The sequence below is a fragment of the Brugia malayi genome (assembly GCF_000002995.4).
Source record: "Brugia malayi strain FR3 genome assembly, contig: Bm_v4_Chr1_scaffold_001, whole genome shotgun sequence".
Lineage (NCBI taxonomy): Eukaryota > Metazoa > Nematoda > Chromadorea > Rhabditida > Onchocercidae > Brugia > Brugia malayi.
In genome coordinates this window covers 4,566,632-4,586,290 of record NW_025062475.1, presented here as the reverse complement: position 1 = coordinate 4,586,290, position 19,659 = coordinate 4,566,632, and the positions used below count along the sequence as shown (strand labels likewise).

At 25.8% G+C, this 19,659-nt stretch overlaps 2 protein-coding genes across 2 annotated transcripts; both read right to left on the bottom strand.

Annotated features, from left to right (window-relative positions):
* Positions 1–671: 671 nt before the first annotated feature.
* On the bottom strand, positions 672–4,487 carry Bm10660 (Uncharacterized protein; the record flags this gene model as incomplete). The annotated part of the gene is made up of 9 exons (XM_001896721.1): positions 672–862; positions 1,067–1,190; positions 1,462–1,539; positions 1,875–2,136; positions 2,630–2,714; positions 2,867–2,918; positions 3,229–3,406; positions 3,654–3,792; positions 4,319–4,487. The coding sequence occupies 9 exons, from the start codon at positions 4,485–4,487 to the stop codon at positions 672–674; spliced, it is 1,278 nt and encodes a 425-aa protein (XP_001896756.1).
* Positions 4,488–8,767: 4,280 nt separating this feature from the next.
* Positions 8,768–18,447, bottom strand: Bma-cdka-1 (Uncharacterized protein; the record flags this gene model as incomplete). Its single annotated transcript, XM_043076545.1, has 8 exons — positions 8,768–8,899; positions 9,946–10,143; positions 10,355–10,524; positions 10,975–11,185; positions 13,898–14,194; positions 17,065–17,254; positions 17,550–17,622; positions 18,339–18,447. The coding sequence occupies 8 exons, from the start codon at positions 18,445–18,447 to the stop codon at positions 8,768–8,770; spliced, it is 1,380 nt and encodes a 459-aa protein (XP_042932479.1).
* Between the last annotated feature and the right edge of the window lie 1,212 nt (positions 18,448–19,659).

Genomic DNA, 19,659 nt, shown 5'->3' with positions numbered 1-19,659 from the left:
TTTATATGTACAAAGCTCTCTACTGCGATAGTAAAATAGTAAGTAGTAAAGATAGAACTTCTAGATTAATATGGAAAAGAAAAACAAATTATATTATCAAATCGTGAATTTTTCAGAATATTATTTACGACTGTATTAAGAAGTTTATCTTTTCGCTTATTTTGTCTCTTTATTATTATTATTATATAAGCGTATCCTGTACATTAACTATTACTTTTCATTTAAATGAACTAAATTTTATGGATAACAATAAATTACACGAATCCGTTATATGATCAACAACTTGCATAACTCCCATCCTTTGCACATGTTTGATCAGGTTTGGAAAGTAAAAACAAAAATTTTCCATTTCAACATGTTTTCACTGACTGGAAGCTTGTCTCTCCTCCTATTTCATTAATAAATATTTTGCAAATTATTTTCAGATTATTAAGTAGATTATTTTAGATTTTAGACAACAAGAGAAATAAGTAATGGTAACGAAATTTCATCTAAAATTTAGAAAGTTTACAGACTTGCATCATATTTTGTAGTAACTTGATCAATTTATCAAATTGAGAAGTCTAAAAATAAGGAGAGATTAGCTACCACTAAATTGTATTATATATATTATGCATAAGAAAAAATAAAAAATTAACACAAGTTGAGAATGCATCTGTTAAAGAAAAACATCACTGATGCATGGTAATTTCGATTTGCGGAGCACTATCTTTAATTCGGATACGAGTCGCATTCGGATCAGTACCAGCAAGTTGCTGATCAGCTTCCAAAACGGAAAACAACGTATTCATAATATATTTGTGTGCTGCTAGTGCTAGCTGAGGTGATCGTATCGTTTTCATCATATCTACCCATACCCGACCTGTAAATATCCAAGAAAAATCCACTTATGAAATTCAAAAAACTGAAAAGTTTTTAAGGTTAATATTATTTGGAAGCAAAATGCGTGTTAAATATTATAATGTAGGAGTATAGAATAACTGCTGCGCTTTTTTTAAATGATAAAAAATCCAGAAATCTAACACGAATAATAGCAAAACATGATTAGATAAATTATTCATCCTACCAACATTCTCCCATCTTGAAGAACTATCGCATAATGCAGGAGGTGAGAAATGTTGCTGCTGTTGCAAATGATGATGAGGATTCGGATTTAAGCTATATGATGATAAACCATCAGGGTTAACTCGCTAAAATAAATTATTAAAAAACATAAACAAATAGAATCCTTTAAAAAATACTTTAATAAAGAGAGTAACTACAACCAAAAATTAGGAAAAAAATTGAATAGTATATGTTAATCAAAACAAAACTGAATGATATATGTTAAATGCAACATGTTGCTGTTGTTGCAAGTGATAATACGGTACTTGAAACTGATTAATACATGTTAATCGTTAGATAAAAAAACTCGAATTTTTTCCTTGAAGAAATAAATTTGGATTGAGAAAAAAGCCTTACTACAGATCGCAAAATCTCTGCAACTGTATCGCCCGTTGGAACAGCAGAAAACGTATTGTTAATGGTGCCAGAATTTTGCTACAAAAAAATGAATTAACTAAGTATATGCATGACTAACCTGATTTAATAATTTTGATTGTATAATAATAGAAAGCTAAATTCTTCTGATGGAAACCTAAAAGCTAAAATACTGCAATATTGGTGCTTAAACATCATATCAAGAATTTATCAATTTTCAGATGGAATAAAGAAGTTCGATTTAAATTTAGACAATTATATCAGTTTTCAAAATTTTTCTGAATAGAAATTCAAAATAGCTCCCTAAAAATATTTAAATGATTTTAAATGACGATATAAGTAATTTTGAAGGAGTAAGAAACATGAGAAAATAAATAAATATTATGCTAATATACATGTAATACTGATTGCTTTTGCTGTTTCCATATTCGACGAGGATTTCTGTATGCTTCGTAGCGCTGTGTTCGTATCCGTGTCTTAAGAACAGGTGTTGGTTGATCCGCAGTGCTATTGTTACTGCTCTGCGGTAAGCCATCAACGGATGCCGTTGGTGATGCTGATTGCTTGTCATCATAATTTTCCGGTGATTTCGTACTATCAGCAGCAGAAGCTATGGCGATGTTATCTATATCAACGCTGTAAGCAGTTCTTGTATAACTGCAAGTAAGAAATGAAGAAAAATATAAACGACAAAATTAAATATAAACTCTCAATAATTATAGCAGAACTTCTCTAATTATTCCTTTGGGAAAAGTTGGCAAATAACATTATTTGTATAAATTTCAAGAGAAATGAGAAAAAAAATGTTACTTCTCTTTTATAACTAAAATATGACAAAGAACATCTAAGGAAGAATTTTTATCATCCGACTATGTATTTAAGAGAGTGATGTTTTATAGTGATGTTTTGGTAGAAAGATTTAGTCAATATGAGGTACAATTTAAGCACATAAAATCTAATTTTTGATCAATACGGTATCCATTACCAAGCTTCAAAATTTATTATATGAGACTGAACTTTTGTCCTCCAGCTAAATTAGCTGGATAATATTAGAAAAGATCACCGAGGTAAAAACTTGTCTGCTGAATACATAACGAAATTATATCGAAAAAAGAAACGTAGAAAGAAAGAAAGAAAGATAAGAACTAACTTTCCACTCAATTCATTTTGATCAGTGGTTGTGAAGGGATGAAACGTGGGTTCAACCAATTCGTATTTTGCTGTGAATTCAGTTTCTGCAAGTTAGAACAAATTAAAAGAACGGAGTTGTGAGTCTTATTCTAATACAATTATAGCTTAGTTAAGGTAACTTGTTGCTGTTAGAAACAAAGTTTAAACCAAAGAGAAAGAATAAATGAAACGAAATTAAATAAATTATTGAACTCACTTCGTTCATCACTAGTTCCAAGCGGTATAGCTAATACTGCATCTCCTTTTTGCTGAAATACGCAACAAATAAGCTTTAGTAAATGGATGGCATACATTCGGAATTAAAATGAATAAATCAAATTGTATTACTACATGACGAACTTACAACTGCAAATAATAATATCATTCATCATATGATAATAGCTAATTGCCTTTGTACTAGCTACCCTATAACAGTATGTACTTTTCTACGAAAAAAAAAATGCTTTTAAGTTGTAACAAAAATACTTTGAGAATTGGTAAAGAAGGACATAGGAAGTTAATTGCAAAGATTTTCGCAAAGAAATATGTTATGATGGTAGAAAATCCCAAATAAAGAACCTGTAGAGAATCTGACAAAGTAATGGGAAGCATTGGCTCAACAGCTTTTGAGATTGTTTGCTCAGCATCAAGGACAGCTTGTGCAGTTAAGAATGTATCCACCAGCTGTGCAACATTTGATGATGACGGTAAGTGATTGGCTCGTGCTACCGCTAATGGTCGATACCATTTGGTCTGTCTACAAATATAAAGAGTTGAAGTACAAGTATACATGCTGCTCGTAAGTTATATCAGAAAAGTTAGATATGTAACAATGATAAGATCTGTTATTACAACTATTATTAGCAAAGAACACTGAAAAAAGAAGGCAAATAATTGAATTAAGTTTCCTTAAATAATTGTCGACAAAGACTCTTAGTATTTCGTTTCGAAATATGCCAATTTGTTGCACCATTCCGACATTTACCATCGTATAAAATTCTTACTCATATTGATCTCGTAAAAAGCTCATTGCTTCGAAATATGGCCAATTTGTTGCACCATTTCGACGTTTACCATCATACAATCGTCGACGATATTTTTCGCTTAATTCACGCCATGCTGATGCCACGACTTCAGCTGTTACTGAAATAAAAATAATTCGAAATTTTACATGAACGATAAAAAATTCGCAAACTATAAGTGAAAATCTCAAGCATTAATTTCGATAATAGTTCAACTGTTTGCTTATTTTTTAAACGTGAAAAAAGAAAACCTCCTCTTACAAAAATAATAGGATAGCACAAATAACACTAATAATGAAACGTTAGTTATAGCATGGTGTAAGGTAAACAACCATATTATCTCAAAAACAATCTTAAATCTTGGCCTCAGCTATTTTTTAAGTATTAACTGCAGTCCTCTCACTTGAAAAAAGTAAGTATAATATTTCAGTAATTACAGATGTAAAACAAGTCATATAATAAGGTGCAAAAAGAATACTTTGGACTTTAATTTTGACATAAAAAGAACCTTTTATAAATAGATCATAACAGTATATACTTCTATCACCTTCTAATTTCTAATTCTCATTCAATTACTGAATCCAAATTCTCAATTTTTATAAGCGATGTATTACGAAAGTAACTATTTTAGAAGAAAATGTACTAACCAGCTTCCAAATTGAGCTGTTCTGCAATTTCGGCAAATCGATGAATTTTTAAATCGAAATGAGTAATGTATGTAGTGGATGTTCGATCCCAAATACTCGGATCTTGTCGTATAATATTGATCAGTTCGAAAATTGCTTCTGAACCACCAGCCGTTTCGACTTGTTCCATTGATTACTATCCGATTGAATCACCTAGAAATATTTCGCATATATTTCTAAATAAGAAAATAACAGTGAATAGAATAAATTCGTATTAATACGTTGTAAAAAGGTTCATTTTATATATGAATGAATGAATGCTACACGTATATCTCCAATAATTGAGTAAATAAAACAAACGGATGTACTATTATTGATTTTGAAGAAGCCATCAGTGCAAATCGGCTATTACTGAGTGCAGTATGAAGATAGTGCAACTGCATGCAGCAATGAAACTGCATACTTGTTAAACGAGCTGAAAAAAAAAGGCAGTTAGACATGAAAAAAAAAAAAAGAAATTATTTGATTCAATGATTGACTGAATTAATCTCGCGGTTAAATTACTACTATGACTAAGAAAAGTGTTATTATTACTAACAGAGTGTTCCGTGAATGTCTGAAACATGCGGAATTTTCAGAATCTCAAATTACACATAATATATTATAAGAAATATCATAAATGTGATTAATATCAACAAAATGCTGACTGAACGTAATTTACGGTAGTGATCAATTCGCTTCCCTTGAAATGTTAAAATGAATATAAAGGTTAGATGCAAAAATTAAAAGAAAGAAAAAAAGAAACAAGACGCATGCTAATCCTTGCATCATTATTTAAAATTTCAAATTAGAACTTTTATCAACCAAAAACACCAAGCAATATATTATTTGGAATCAAAAAATGTGAAATAATATACTAATCCGGAAAAAGAAATCTATGAGATAATACAAACAATCCGGAAACTGAATTAACAAATAATTTAAAATGTACAAAATGACATGCAAGTATGATCCTACTTCAGCATTACAACCGTTGGAGTGCACACATATACGTAAGTATACATGTATGTGTGTATGTCTTCTCTATGTATGTGTATGTATGTATGTGTACGTACGCACAGGCGGGTGCATGGGGGAAGGGAAGTAATACAAATTTATTGCAATGTACTTTGTGTGCATGTGCGTGTGTGTGTGTGTCTGTCTGTGTATGTGTATATGTATGTATGTGTGCATGTATGTGTATGTGTGTGTAGTGTTATAAAGAGTAAGTGAAGTGAGGAGAGTAAAAAGATATACGTTAAATGAGAATGATGATTACCAATATTACCAATTAGATTATTGGACATAAACTGCAAGTTGCGTGTTACGTGCAAGTAAATATAATATTAACAACATCGATCAAAGTAATACTTATTGAGGAATGCATGCAATATATGCATTACTGCATTGCATGCTATATAAAATGCTATGTGAGAAAATATTAAAATAATAATAATAACTAATTGCTAATAAACAAGTAAAATTTGTAAATAAAAAAATGCATGATATGACGTCTTTTTGCATTATGTATCGCTATTGTAAGTAAACAAATTATACTTTTTAGTAATTAAATTACTAATGATAATTTATATTAATAATTAATGGATAACTTAATAATGTTGTACAATTGAAAAAGTTTATTTTCAAATTAAAATTTATAACAATTAGATATATAGTAATGATATACTATATTCATATTTCCTATGTTTTTTTTTTTTTTTTTTTTTTTTTTTACATGAATTTCAATTATGTTAATTTATTATTCTAAATGAAAAAAAGTTTTATTTGTGGCAGTGTAATACAATATAAAAGCATTTTTATACGATATTATTTGAAGCACTTTTAGCAGTCAGAAAATAGAGCACACAAATACATATTTATTGTATACACAATTAATAAGTTAGTTTAAAAAATTTGAAACCAATTATGTTTTAAATTTGCTGCACATACACGTTTTTGTAAAGCATAAACAAAATGTAAAGAGATTAATTACGCATAAGCAAGTAAGCAAATAAACAAACAAACAAATAAATAAACAGATAAACAGTACTACATTTAATGCAATATCAGTTTAATGATAACAGTATCAGCATTTAAAAACTTCATTAATTTGAGATCAATCAATTATACTAACAAAAAATTTCAATGATATCAACCAAGCGTCTTATCTATAGACTAAATAACTAAGTTGATTTAATGTTAGAAGTAAAATGATAAAAAAAAACCATACTTAATCCGTATCCGGCATTTGGTCTTAATGAATTATATTATCGTAAATGATTGAAGTATATTACCAGTAAATTAATTAAATGAATTAATAAATTTAATCAGTTTTTATAAAAAACATTACAAAAAATTGCTACTTTTTTATAGAACTTACTATAAATAAAAGAAAATAATGAAAACCTAGTAAATAGTGTTAGCTTAGTCTATCTACAACACATATCCTATTGTTAAAATTGGAAAAATTTTTTTAATTTTAACTTTTTCTTTTGAATTTTTTTAATTGGAGAAAATTCTAAATAAACCCTATATGTTGTATACAGCCATTTATTATTTTTGTTTATTTGTCCAATGTTTATTGCAACAATAATGCTAAAAATTGAAATAATTGCAGTACCCTGTAATAATTATGAGTGCGATATATTTTTCAAAAACTTTTTTTAACATTAATTTAAAAGCAAAATAATCGATTATTAAAATATTGTCATACTAATTAGCAAAATATTACTGCATAGGGCATTTCGACTTCGAATATAACCGATTTCATATACAATCACATTTATTTGCTGAGATCAATAATGTTTATAGATCGAGTTATACAAATATGCATTACTTATATTAAAAAATATTGTGCAAATATTAATGAGATCATTATTGATTAATTTAAAAAATAAACTTTTAATTTCCTCTTTTTTTTTTAAATTTCAAAAAATTTTTTGATATATATTGACAGAAAAAATTATAAAAAATAAACAAACTCATGGGAAATACGTACGTTAATTTGATTTCAATAGCATTCAGATAATTTATGAATAATCAAATGTATCTATCTATGATTTATGACTCATCACTAATAATTATGCTAATTAAATAAAATCTTTCATCTTATTGCTTTCATTTTCCATGTTATTAATTATATACGATTTATCTTCAATGAGATAGCATAACTATATGTTGTTGTTAAAAAATAAATTTTAGAAAAGAAAAATCATTCGTGCATTGTCTTAAAAATATCGAATAACAAAATTCAAAATGAATAAATATTTGAGCATTTTGAACTGCATTAATAATAATCAAAAATTGAGTAACAATTTTTTTCTTATTCATTTTTCACTTTGATTTTTTTTTTTCATTTGTTTTTGAAGAATATTTTATTTCTTGCGGAAAAAAATTTATTGTTTAAAAGTGTGTCATTTTTATACTAAATAATACAATCATTTTAATTTATTGCACTCATTCATTTTCAAAAATTATTTCATTTATTATTTTACTCAATATTTAAAAAATGTCATCTAAAATGTTGGCAGTTGTTATTTGACTTTATTATTATTATTTTTTTTTTTTTAAATATATGTTTCAACTAATTTTTAAATTCAGCCTTCATCATATTTTAACATTTTTAAGCTAAGAAAATATCTCATCACTATGAAACAGAATTAAATTACAAAACAAAACGAAATAATGATAATTTTTTTCTATCCAAATTTATAAATTTTTAAATATTAAAAATTATTTCATAATATAATAGCACCATTTCTATTTTTCATTTTTTTTTCACTTTTTTTTATTGATGATACTGTCAACCTATCAATTGGATATCAAATCGTAATATTAACAATTTCATGGATCAGCCATAGATCAGTAGCTAATGGCTGCTTATTGTATTAGTTGAAATTGATATATTCATAAAACGATCTGAAACATGATCATGATAGATGAATGGAAAAAAGTGATGAAAAACATAATCAAAAAATTAAGATTAAAAAATTTTTTTCTCTTAAGCAGTGTCATAAATCTACGTTATAGAACTACAATACTTATATATAACCTTAATTAGTAATAATATTTTCTAACCAATAGAGAAGTATTAGAAAAAAAGGTAATGGTAGAAATCAAAAAAAAAAGATAGGAATAAGAATTAAAAAAAAAAAAAACCTATGCTAAAATTTAATCAAACATCGAAAAATGCTTTTTAAATTATGTTAGTATGTTAAAAAAAAAAAAAAAGGAAATGAAGTAAAATAAAGGCAGAAATAAACTTTTAGAAAAAAATCAAAAAGAAAGAAAAGAAAAAAAAAAAAAAAAAAAACGAAAGATGATAAATCATAAAAGAATAAATTTATTAAATTATGATGAATAATAACATTGAAGAAAAATTAAATAATTTCTAATTAAATTTTACCTCTTTTTTTTGCATGTTATTATACATTATTCTAAAGCATAATGTTTTAATTCAGCAAATACTTCAGTAAAATAAGTTGTTGATGAATTAAGTCGTAACATATCAGCACTTCGTTCATTTACTATTTGGACACATCGATCCCAGAAACGATCGCGATCCTACAATTTCCATTATTTAGTCATTGGCAATTTTTTTAAAAAAAAGTTTTTTGCAAAGAAAAAAAATTATGCATTAATTAATTTTAATAATATTCTCTATGCGAAATTTTTATTCTTTCAAAAAAGTAAGAAAAAAATTGTAAAAAAGAAAAGTTTTTGTTTTTGTTTTTTTTTTTCTCCTGAGAATGTTTTTTTTTTTTTTTTTTTGTTTGTTTTATTTTTGAGCTTATTAAACATTTTGTTAGAGGCATTCTTCTTTTGAGAATGTGTGAATGCATTAAAATTTGTTGGTGAAAGCTTTTGAAATATTTTGATCGGATAAAATGAAACTAACATGTTATGATAATAGTTTGCCAGTAGCATTTCAATTTTAGAATTTTATACTTATTTAGAATTTCATACTAGAAAATTTTATACGTGTTTATTTGTTTACCCACATATTTAATCATCAATTTTCAGAATAAATTTACGTTTGTTTATTTTTTTCCTCTTCTCTTTACAATTACTCTTTGAAAACAGTTTTGAAAGTTTTATTCAAACAATATTTTAACATGTTTTTATTTTATTAATTAAATAACATTTGTAACACAAATATTTTAGATCAAATATATTGTATGGTTATTTTCTGAAATACTTAGTAAATATTATAAGTATATGTGATTTTTTTTTAATCATACAATCTGATAAAACATTTGTTGAAATGCTGTCAATGAAACTTTTTATTTAAAAAAAAAAAAATAAATTATCAGTTAATTTGTTTTTTAAATAAAATTTGAAAGTTGAAAAATGAGCTGCATCGTATATAAACGGTGGTAATTTTGGTTACAGTTTTTCGGATATAATTGCTTTGAAATGAATTATTTGTACAAATGGATATTATGAATGTTAGAGTCATTTGAAAATTTCATGTTATATTTATATATATAATCGGATAATCTCAACATAGCTATTTGAAATTTTTAATTTACAATTTTTGTATTTTGATTGCTATTTCAGAATCTTTCCATTCTTTTTCAATGTGTTTGAACTGAAGAAATAAATTGAACCTGATCAACAAGAAACGGTTTCAATGGATAGGAAATTTCATTTCCAATATAACTATAACTTATATAAAGACAGGTGAGCACAACCGATTGCAATTCTTCCACCGTTTTTATCGTTTCATTATTACTCACCATACTTTTCACCAACATATAAACAAAGACTAAATTTGCCGGATTAATAAATGCTACATCTTGCCAACCCTAAAAAATGTTAACCAAAAATAAAAGAAAAACTACTTTTAATAATCTTAATTAAAACAAAAATTTTCATATACAAGTTTAAGTATTAAATTAAATTGACACAGTCATGTGACAGTTGCTAATAAATCATTTATCACATTATTTTAATCCTTTTTTATTCAACATTTTATAATTTATTTATATGAAATTTTTGTTAAAAAAATTAAAATACCTGTAGCAGAAGTGCCCTATCAACGGTCCTAAGCCACATAACAAGTTGAGCAGGCTCAAAATGTCGAATATGGCATTGCTTTGATAAATATTGTCCAAGGCCACGAAGTAATTCTGACGTAGATGCCTGAATCACTGTTCTCCTCTTTACATTATCATTTGGTACCAATGCTGTAAGCATAAAATATTTTATTAGCAATATTTCGAAGAATAAACAACATTTATCAAATGGTGGATATTATAGCTATAATTATTAGTGATTATTGATATATATAATTACTTGTTATAGACAATTACTAATTCCACATCAGCGTTCATTATTTCATTTGTTTAAAATGTTATTTTATTATTTATGTTTCTAAATCAATTTAATTTATTTAAAATGGTATAAAATAAATCGAGAAAAACAAAAAATATTGAATATATGGCATTTTCATAATCAATCACAAACAATCACCTAACCATTATTATCATCACTTAATTATAATAATTAGATAATCGTAGTTTTCACTTATTATTTGTAAGCATACTGTTGCATAACTGTGAATAATTATGATTAATTATCAAGAATTACATTGATTATCAACATTATTCGATATATCAATAATATGTTTACTTTACCTTTTGCGGTACAATTGGTGGTAATTTTCTTGCAGGATTTATAAGTTTGTTTATCATTTGTTGAATCAGTAATACCCGTTGCGACAGCAGTATTATCATTGTTTACCGCACAACTACTACCAAATGGTTGTTTCTGAGCACGATGTGTTGGTGACAACGGTGTCTTTGCTTGCGGACCAATAGGACTGATTAAATTATTGTTAACAAAATCCTAAAAAAAATGCTAAATTTGCATTAAAATTTCATTCGTTTCAGTATAAATGCTATAATATAAGTTATTGAATTTTCTGGAAATCAATCATCAAAGTTTGCAAAAGTTTTAATATTTTATGAAGGCACCTAATTACATATCAATTTAACAAGTATTAACAGTGACTTGATGAATGAAAATTGGTAGAAATTTGCATACGATTTCAATGCTGCTACTTTTACACAAATGAACATGCTTAATAAGTTGAATAGGGATGTGAAAAATTGAAAAATGAAACTGAAATCCTTTATATTATGTATAAATTACATTATTAAAAAATACATTATAGTGGGATTAAATTCAGCCCTGATTTAATTAGTAATGAACATATCATTAGAAAATCTCCTAAGAATTACTAATTAACAAAATATTTCATAAAAATGACAATTATGACAGAGTTGTACAAGGTGAGAAAATTTCGCATAATTTAGTCACAACTGATCAGAATAATTCTCTAAAGTTTTAATATGGAAGTATTCAGATAGACAAGAAACAAGGAAAGGAACATTGTCATATTAGACTGAAAGTGTTATTTCATCAAAGTTAAAATGAATTGAAATGATTCAAATTTTCATATAAATTGAAATCTAAAAAAGAAATGAGAGAAAATAAGATAAGTAATAATAGGTGATAATATATATATATATATAATTTAAAACTTAGAGCTAATTCTGTTACAAATGCTATAATTATTGCTCGACATTTCTTCAAACTTTTACAAATAAACTGCATGGCTATTTGAAATACGCTTAACTGTCACGTTTCATGCAAAAATTCTATCCTTAAGTAGTACATTGATAAGTGCTAACGTTACTAGAATTATGTTTTACGCCAAAATTGAGTACTGAATAAGCATAGAAAGAAGTAATTTAAAGTATTCGCAAGAGTTTGTTTGAAATTAAGGGATGATCTGTAAACAATCAACAAAATAAATGGAATAAATTCGAAAGTAATTTCGCAATAAATTCGAAAGTGTTAATTAAGTAAAAATGAGAAATTAGGTATGAATGAAAATTTGAATATTTCTTATAATTGATATTTCACAGTAATTTTAATTGGTGAAAAGAGCGTAAGTGACTTACCATATATAATAAGTAGTATTAAAATGTTTTATTAATTTGAATAATTAGTATCAAATAATAATTTCTATGCTTTCTAGAATTCCTATAATATGAACTGCTCTTTTCTGAATAAAGATGAAGTTCACTAATGAAATTGGATATTTTTTTTCTTTTAAAGTCAAATTAATGGAGCAATTTTAAAATAATTAAATACTATTAGCAATTTTCATTTGATCATAAAGAAAAAAAGTGAAGAAAATATTATAAAGGAATGAAACATTTTAAATAAAAGTAAAAAATAAAATTTGATAGAATTATTCAGTGAATTTTAATAGAACCAGAAAACATACGCTGTTTTAATTCATTTGAGAGGTGGTTTTAATCGGTCTTTTTGTATCATTGTGGTGATTAAATTCCAAACAAAAATTCCAACAAAAAAAAAGAAAATATCTTTTGAATAAAAATGTTCCATAACTTGAAAGAAAATAAGTAAGTAAGATGTAAGAAAAAAAAATAAAATGAAGAGAATTAGTATTTAATTTGGAATAGTTTTTTTTTTTTTAGTTTTTTAATTTGCAACTTAACACCTATTATTAAATATTTTCACTGAATTGATTAAATTTCGTTAATTTTCATGTAAACAACACCAAATTTTTGTGCAAATTAATTTGAATAATTTTCGGATAAATTTATTCAAAATAGCTTGGCAGTTAATAATGTAATGTAATAACTTTGAGAAAACAGAAAAAAAAAAAAAAAAAAAAGGAAATCTATTAGATTGGAAATAATTGATAAATGGCAGAAGACGAATATTTGCTCTGAACTACTTTCATATATAATTAAATACTTGAAATAATCTTAGGATTGCTAGAAATGAATACAATAATAATTTAATGAGTCAAATTTAATGAAATATGAGATGTGTTCGAATGAGATATATGGCGAAAATGAATTCAATGAAAATTGGTGCATTAGGCAATTTCATTGATTTATGAAATTATACAACCATAGGTCAGAAATTTTAATTTTGCATAGAGCAAACAATTTTTAAAATTTAAAAGAAAATAAATTTGAACAAAGATTATATATTTTATTTTTAATGACAGCTTAATTTTTCTTGAATTAAATTTTGAAATAAAAATTACTAAGGATTAATTCAACCTATAATTCAACTTGTTCGTATTCTTTAAAACTACAAGTATCTTTCTCTCTTCTTCCTTTTTTTTTTTTTCGTTTGAAATACCTCTACGAAAAGTAATTATTTAATTATTTAGGTTTTTAATTTTCTTAAGTTAAAAAAACTAAGAAAATTTTTAGCCTTTGTTTTCTAATAAATAAAAACTTTCCTTTTTTAATTTTAAAAAAAAGATTGGAAAAACTTTTAAATAAAATAATAAATATGATAAACTATTGTGATTTAACATATTTACACTTGTTTGAAAGCATTAGCTATGTTTCAACTAATTTTTTGAAATCAAAAGTGATAAAATTATACAGAAAATATTCCATTAAACATTTTTAGCTTTATTTTAAACAACCAAAATTTTGAAACTATTTAAGACATCATTTGAATAGTAAAAGGAAAAATAAATAAGTAGAATTTGCAAATAACCTGTTTACTAAGTTTTAATTCTCGTTTTATCTCTTTCCGGATGCTGTAATAGTTTGGTATAACTGTTGCCGTATCCACGATAACTAATGAATTTCGTCGATTCTTCGTCGGATTTGTTACTGCTGGTTCATACTTTTTATAATTTTGATTACTATCTAAAGTTACGGATAGTTGAGTATACGGTAGCTCACGTGAGCATTTTTCTGCTTGATTTGTAGCCAATAGTAGCATAGAATCGGTGGAACGTGATGTTACCGTTGAACTTCGTTGTTTTTGCGCTTGAGCTTGCATTTGAAGCTAAAATTATAATCATTTAAATTATTTGAACTAAAAATATTGCTATATTAACTATTACAGAATTTTACTCTATGCTTTAAATAAATTTTATTGATTTCATTTTGGTACATATCTATACAAAGCACATTTGGTTATCAATTAATTATCAGAATTTAAGTTTAAGGCAAACATTTAAATACATTTAAAATGATTGAAAAGTGATAATAAAATATTATAAAAACTTATTGGCATATTAAGAAAAAAAATCAAATTTATGAATTTTGACTTAATTAATAATTGAACGACCAAAGAAGTATGAGGACGAGAATTTTCAATCGAAAAAACAAAAGAAAAAAAAAAGAAACTTCAAGTCGTTAATGTTTTTCTTATGTTCTCTACAGTTACTATTTACTTATGCAATTAAATTGCTAATTAGCTCATTAACTCTCTAGGCTAACATCTTGAACAAGGCAAATTAAAGACTATGGACAAAGTAATAAAACAAAGAGAAAAAAATGAAGTGGAGATAGAATGAAAATGTAATTTGGATTGTATAAGTATTACAGAGTTGTGATGAAAACAAACCCTCATATATGTAATTGCATTTTTTCTTTTCTTTTTTTTAAAGTGAGCTATTTTCAATTAAGGTTTGAAAAGGAGGAAAAAGAAAAAAGGCATAGAAATAAACAAAGAAAGTAAAGAAAATGGTGTAAATTTTCAATTTCTCGTAAGGAATGAAGAATACAATTTTTAACATCAAAAAAAAAAATTTTTTTATTTAAAATTTCCCTTTCTTTTTTCATTTCTGTCCCTTTCTCTTTACCACTCTTTATTCTTCTTCTGTTATACCTGCTTTTATTTTTATCAAACAAAGTGAAAGCATTGCATTGAATTGTCATGCTTATTTATTAATTATTGAACAAAGAGGATAAAAAAAAGTTTAAATAAGTTATGCTGAGTGAGAAAGAAAAATAAAGATTAAGATGATAGCTTGTTAATAACATCAAAATAATAATTAAAATATAATTAAGAACCCATAAATATCTCAAAAAAGTTAAAACATGATGAATTTTTAAGTAAAATGTAATTTACACATAAGTAATTAACGCTTTACTTAAACGATTGATCAATCCAATGATAAGGTTAGGTTCATCATAGAAAAAAGAGGATTCTATAAGTATGATTTAAACATTAGAAGAATTTTTAGTACTAAAAATCCATCTATAATCATAAAAATTAAATGATAATTTTAGAACAGAATAGTATGATTCAAAGATAGATAAAATTAAAAATAATCAAAATCATTTATTCATTTCAAACATTTCATATAATTTTCTCTTACATCATAATTCTATGATTAACTAAATGTATTCATTTACTGGTTCATATAAACCTTTTTTTTTCTTTTTGTTTCTTTTTTTATAACTTTCAATTTTTTAAACGATTTTTTGCTTTTTTCTTTTGTAAAAATAAATTTAATAAATATTAAATTAAACTAACTGTCATTACAGTGTGAAAAATATTTTCCTAATGAAATATTAAAATATTTTTTGTAAACAAAAAATTACTTTGATTTAGTAAATTTTAACGAAATGAAATCATGAAAAAGAGCGACATTTTTCAAATAAATGAGAAAAGCCTTAGGAAAATGGATTTTAAAATGATTCCATTAATTAGCTTTTTGGCCTCTTTTTTCATTTCAATTGAAAATGAAGCAAAAATATAGGAAATGGGGAAAAACAGGCCTGTCTAAACATACATACTTAAGTAGACCCAAGCACAGACACCAACACACACCGACACACACACACATACACATACATACACACATCTTTATGCAAATACTTAAAATTGCTTCATGGATATCATCATCTGGCTTCTTCTACCAAACTAGGCTCTATTAGCATCTCCACTTTACCATCAACACTTATCCTTCATTCATTTTCTGAGGCTCTTTTATTTTAGAGACACTGTTTCAGAAAAGAGCAGACAACATTTTTTTCAATTCAGTTTTTTTTTTTCTTTTTCTTTTTCTTTTCTCAAATAATTTTTGATGATTGCAAAAGAATGTTAAAATATAGGCTTAAAATTACAGAGAGAGAGAGAGAGAGAGGGAAAGAGGAAAAGAGGAAGAGAGAGAATGGAAACAATGAAAAGAAAAAGAAATGAAAAATATTGGACATAAAAATGTGATGAATTAAATAATATTTTGAATTAGAAATGATTGATTGATTAACTAGCTAATTAGTTAAGCGATTGATTTAATTAACTTGACGTAATTAATTTTCTTTTTTTTTATGTGATTTTTGTGTAAATCTTACTTTATGTAATTTAACCCTTTTTTAAAAAAAAAAAAAATCATTAAAATCAGTATTTCAAAAAAAAAGAATCGGTGTTTCTTTTTTTACTGATTGATTACTGCTTTTGTAACTTTGCAAAATGCTTTCTCTATTATTTCGAACTTTCATTCATTTCAATTTAAATTTCACGACTATTATTTATCTTTCAAATACACTTTCCTTCCTCTTTTTTTCAATTTACTTATTCTAAAATTCACTAAATTCATTTTACAACAAGCATTTCCGCTTAACTTAGCAATATGTGCGTTCCATAACATTAGCATATATCAATTTATTGAATAATTAATTTGATAACACTAGAAAAATATTTTAAATAACTTACGAAATTTGTACAAATTCTTGACTCTTTTAATTCTTAAATACCTAATTTAAAAATATAATGGATAGAATGAAATCATCCAATTAAAACATTCAGTTCACAAATAAATGCTCAAACGTTAGATGTTTTCATTCACTGATAACTTTTTCATCATAAAAAAAATCTCGAAGTCCTGAAAAAAGAGGGAAAGAAGAACGGAAAAAAAGGCCAACCTGTTGCGCAGCTTTTTTAGACCAATTCCATCCTGCCGCAAATACCGATTGCTTTTTGGCCTGTATCGTTGTCAATGGATGATGTCGAAAAATTGGTGGAGCATCTGATGCCACAAACAAATGATTGCAGACACTTGTTGGCGGTCGATGGGGTAAAGGTGATGTTAAGGAAGCTCCCATACCTGGTTTGCTACGATTGGAAAAAATAGCTAATAAAATTCAAACTTTGTAGAAGAACATCAATTTAATCAATTAAGACGAATTGATTTTTTCAGTTGATTGTTTCTAGAATTATTCATTCCAATACGGAATGGGAAAATTGATTTTTAGCAGTGAAAATATATTAAATAAACAGGACAAATTCAGTAGTAAGTTTCATCTGAGGAATTACTTTAGCAATAGATCGATTAACTTATTGATAGATTATTCAGAATATCCAATTAAAATAAAACATTTTCAATTAATTCGTTAAGTCAGAAATGTACCGGAAATAACAACGTTGGTTAGAATAGACGAATGTTTTCTTACACATATAATACTTTAATGAAAATTCATAACCTGAAAAATATTAAAATTTAAAGGAAAAGAAGAAATATGTCATTTATATTTGTAATTAATGATTTGTTATTGATATGCATAAATTTCTAATTTGTTCAACATTATTTATACCCGAAAAATTATCATACTGCCATTTTATAACACTAATGATATAATAATAATAATGACGATAACGGTGGTAGCCATAACAAAATAATTATTATAATAATAATTATTATTGTAATAGCAATGGTAGTATAACAACAATAATAGTAATAATGACAATTAACGGTAATAATAACTAACAGTAGCATTAAATAAAAATAATAGTAATAATCATATGTATTTTCGTCCATTAATTATAAGTTTCATACAAACAGAAATAATATATGATAATGCATTATTTGAATGATACTCGATAAAGCAACCAGCGGATATTATTAATGTAGTTCTCGGATTCTATTTTAGAAAAGAATTGAAGTTAAAAATAGTAATATCTCTTCTTTTTGCTATTATTTGCTTGTATCATAGAGAAATGGTAAATCGGAAGCAAAGTTTACATAATGTTAATAATCGTAATTCAAATGATAATAATGATAATATTTTGGACGGATAGGATAATGATGATTGCACTATCAAAAACGATTTTTTAATATTGGTCCAAAAGTATCAGTTGGACAAACGTGTAAAATAAGTAATAACTCTTTGTCCATGTTAACAACTCATTATCATATCACCTTTTCTTACTTCAGTTTCGAAAAGAAATGCAGAAGCTAAGATTATAAATACTTTCAATTTTGTAAGATTGTGTAGAGCTCGGCAAATAGAATCAGTGAGCAATCTCATTTTGTAAATTTTGAATTTAAACAATTATGGCAGAAGAAATCACAGCAACACACAAATAGAGAAATCCGAAAGGTACAGATTGAGAGTTCTCAGGTTTGTTAATCCTCCAAGATATCTTGTTGAATGATATCTCAGATTCACCTCAAAATATTTAAAATATATGTAAACAATTAGATTAATCAGTAGATAATTTTTAGTTGCTTCTCTTTCTTCTTTTACTTTCCTCTTCTTCCTTTTTCATTCTCATCTTTTTTTCTCTCTCTATCTATTCCCAACTATTTATTGTTACTCGTTCAATTTCATTTAAATTTTGCAAAGTGCATCATCAATTCCGCTGCTAACAGATAAATATTTTCTGAATGAAATAAACAAAGTGGAAAACTTTAAAACTTACATCCAATTAGCTTTATAGTATCCGTCAGTATTAAGTAAGAAAGTAATGATAATTGTTGTTACGATGATGAACGATAATGTCAGCGGTGTGAGTAATAATGAAATAATTAAAGTGAAACATTAAATCACAATGTATTCCAATAATTTATTCGATAGGAAAGAATTGTTTGAAAATTTTCCATCTATAACATTCTTTTATGGTTATTATTCCAATTTTCAAATATCAAAACTGTTTTAAAAAATCTAACTTATTCAAGTGTTTAACTTAATTTTATGGTAAATGTCTTAAAAATTAAAATAATTATTTGATTGAATAAAAAAGAAATGAAAAAAAAAAATGAATAGACTGATTGAATAAGAAATAAGACAAATGGAAGAATGAATGATTATCGTTGTGATTGCAATGACCATAAGATGAGAAACGAGGAATGGCATGGTTGTTTGTGTGCAATTGGCTTTAGGCTTACATCCTTTAAAGGTTTGTAGGCCCTAAAAGGCTAACAGAATGATGACTCATAGGCATGTTATTTTGGCATGACTTGCTTGCATATGGGAACAAGCAAAAAATGATTATAAATTCAATTTAGTGATCACGTTTTCTTCAAATTCTTAACATTTTTCAATTTTATGGAATTAATATTTTTTGTTGTTCTTCTTTTTAATATTGCAAAAAAATAGATTTAAATGTGAATTTTTCCATTTTTTTTTATTGCTGAAGTTGTTTGTATCTGTGAAAAATATTTGTATTTTTCTCTATGCATGTATATCAAAACTAAGTATTGAAAAAGATATGTTAAAAGTGTATTTTAGACTTCCAAA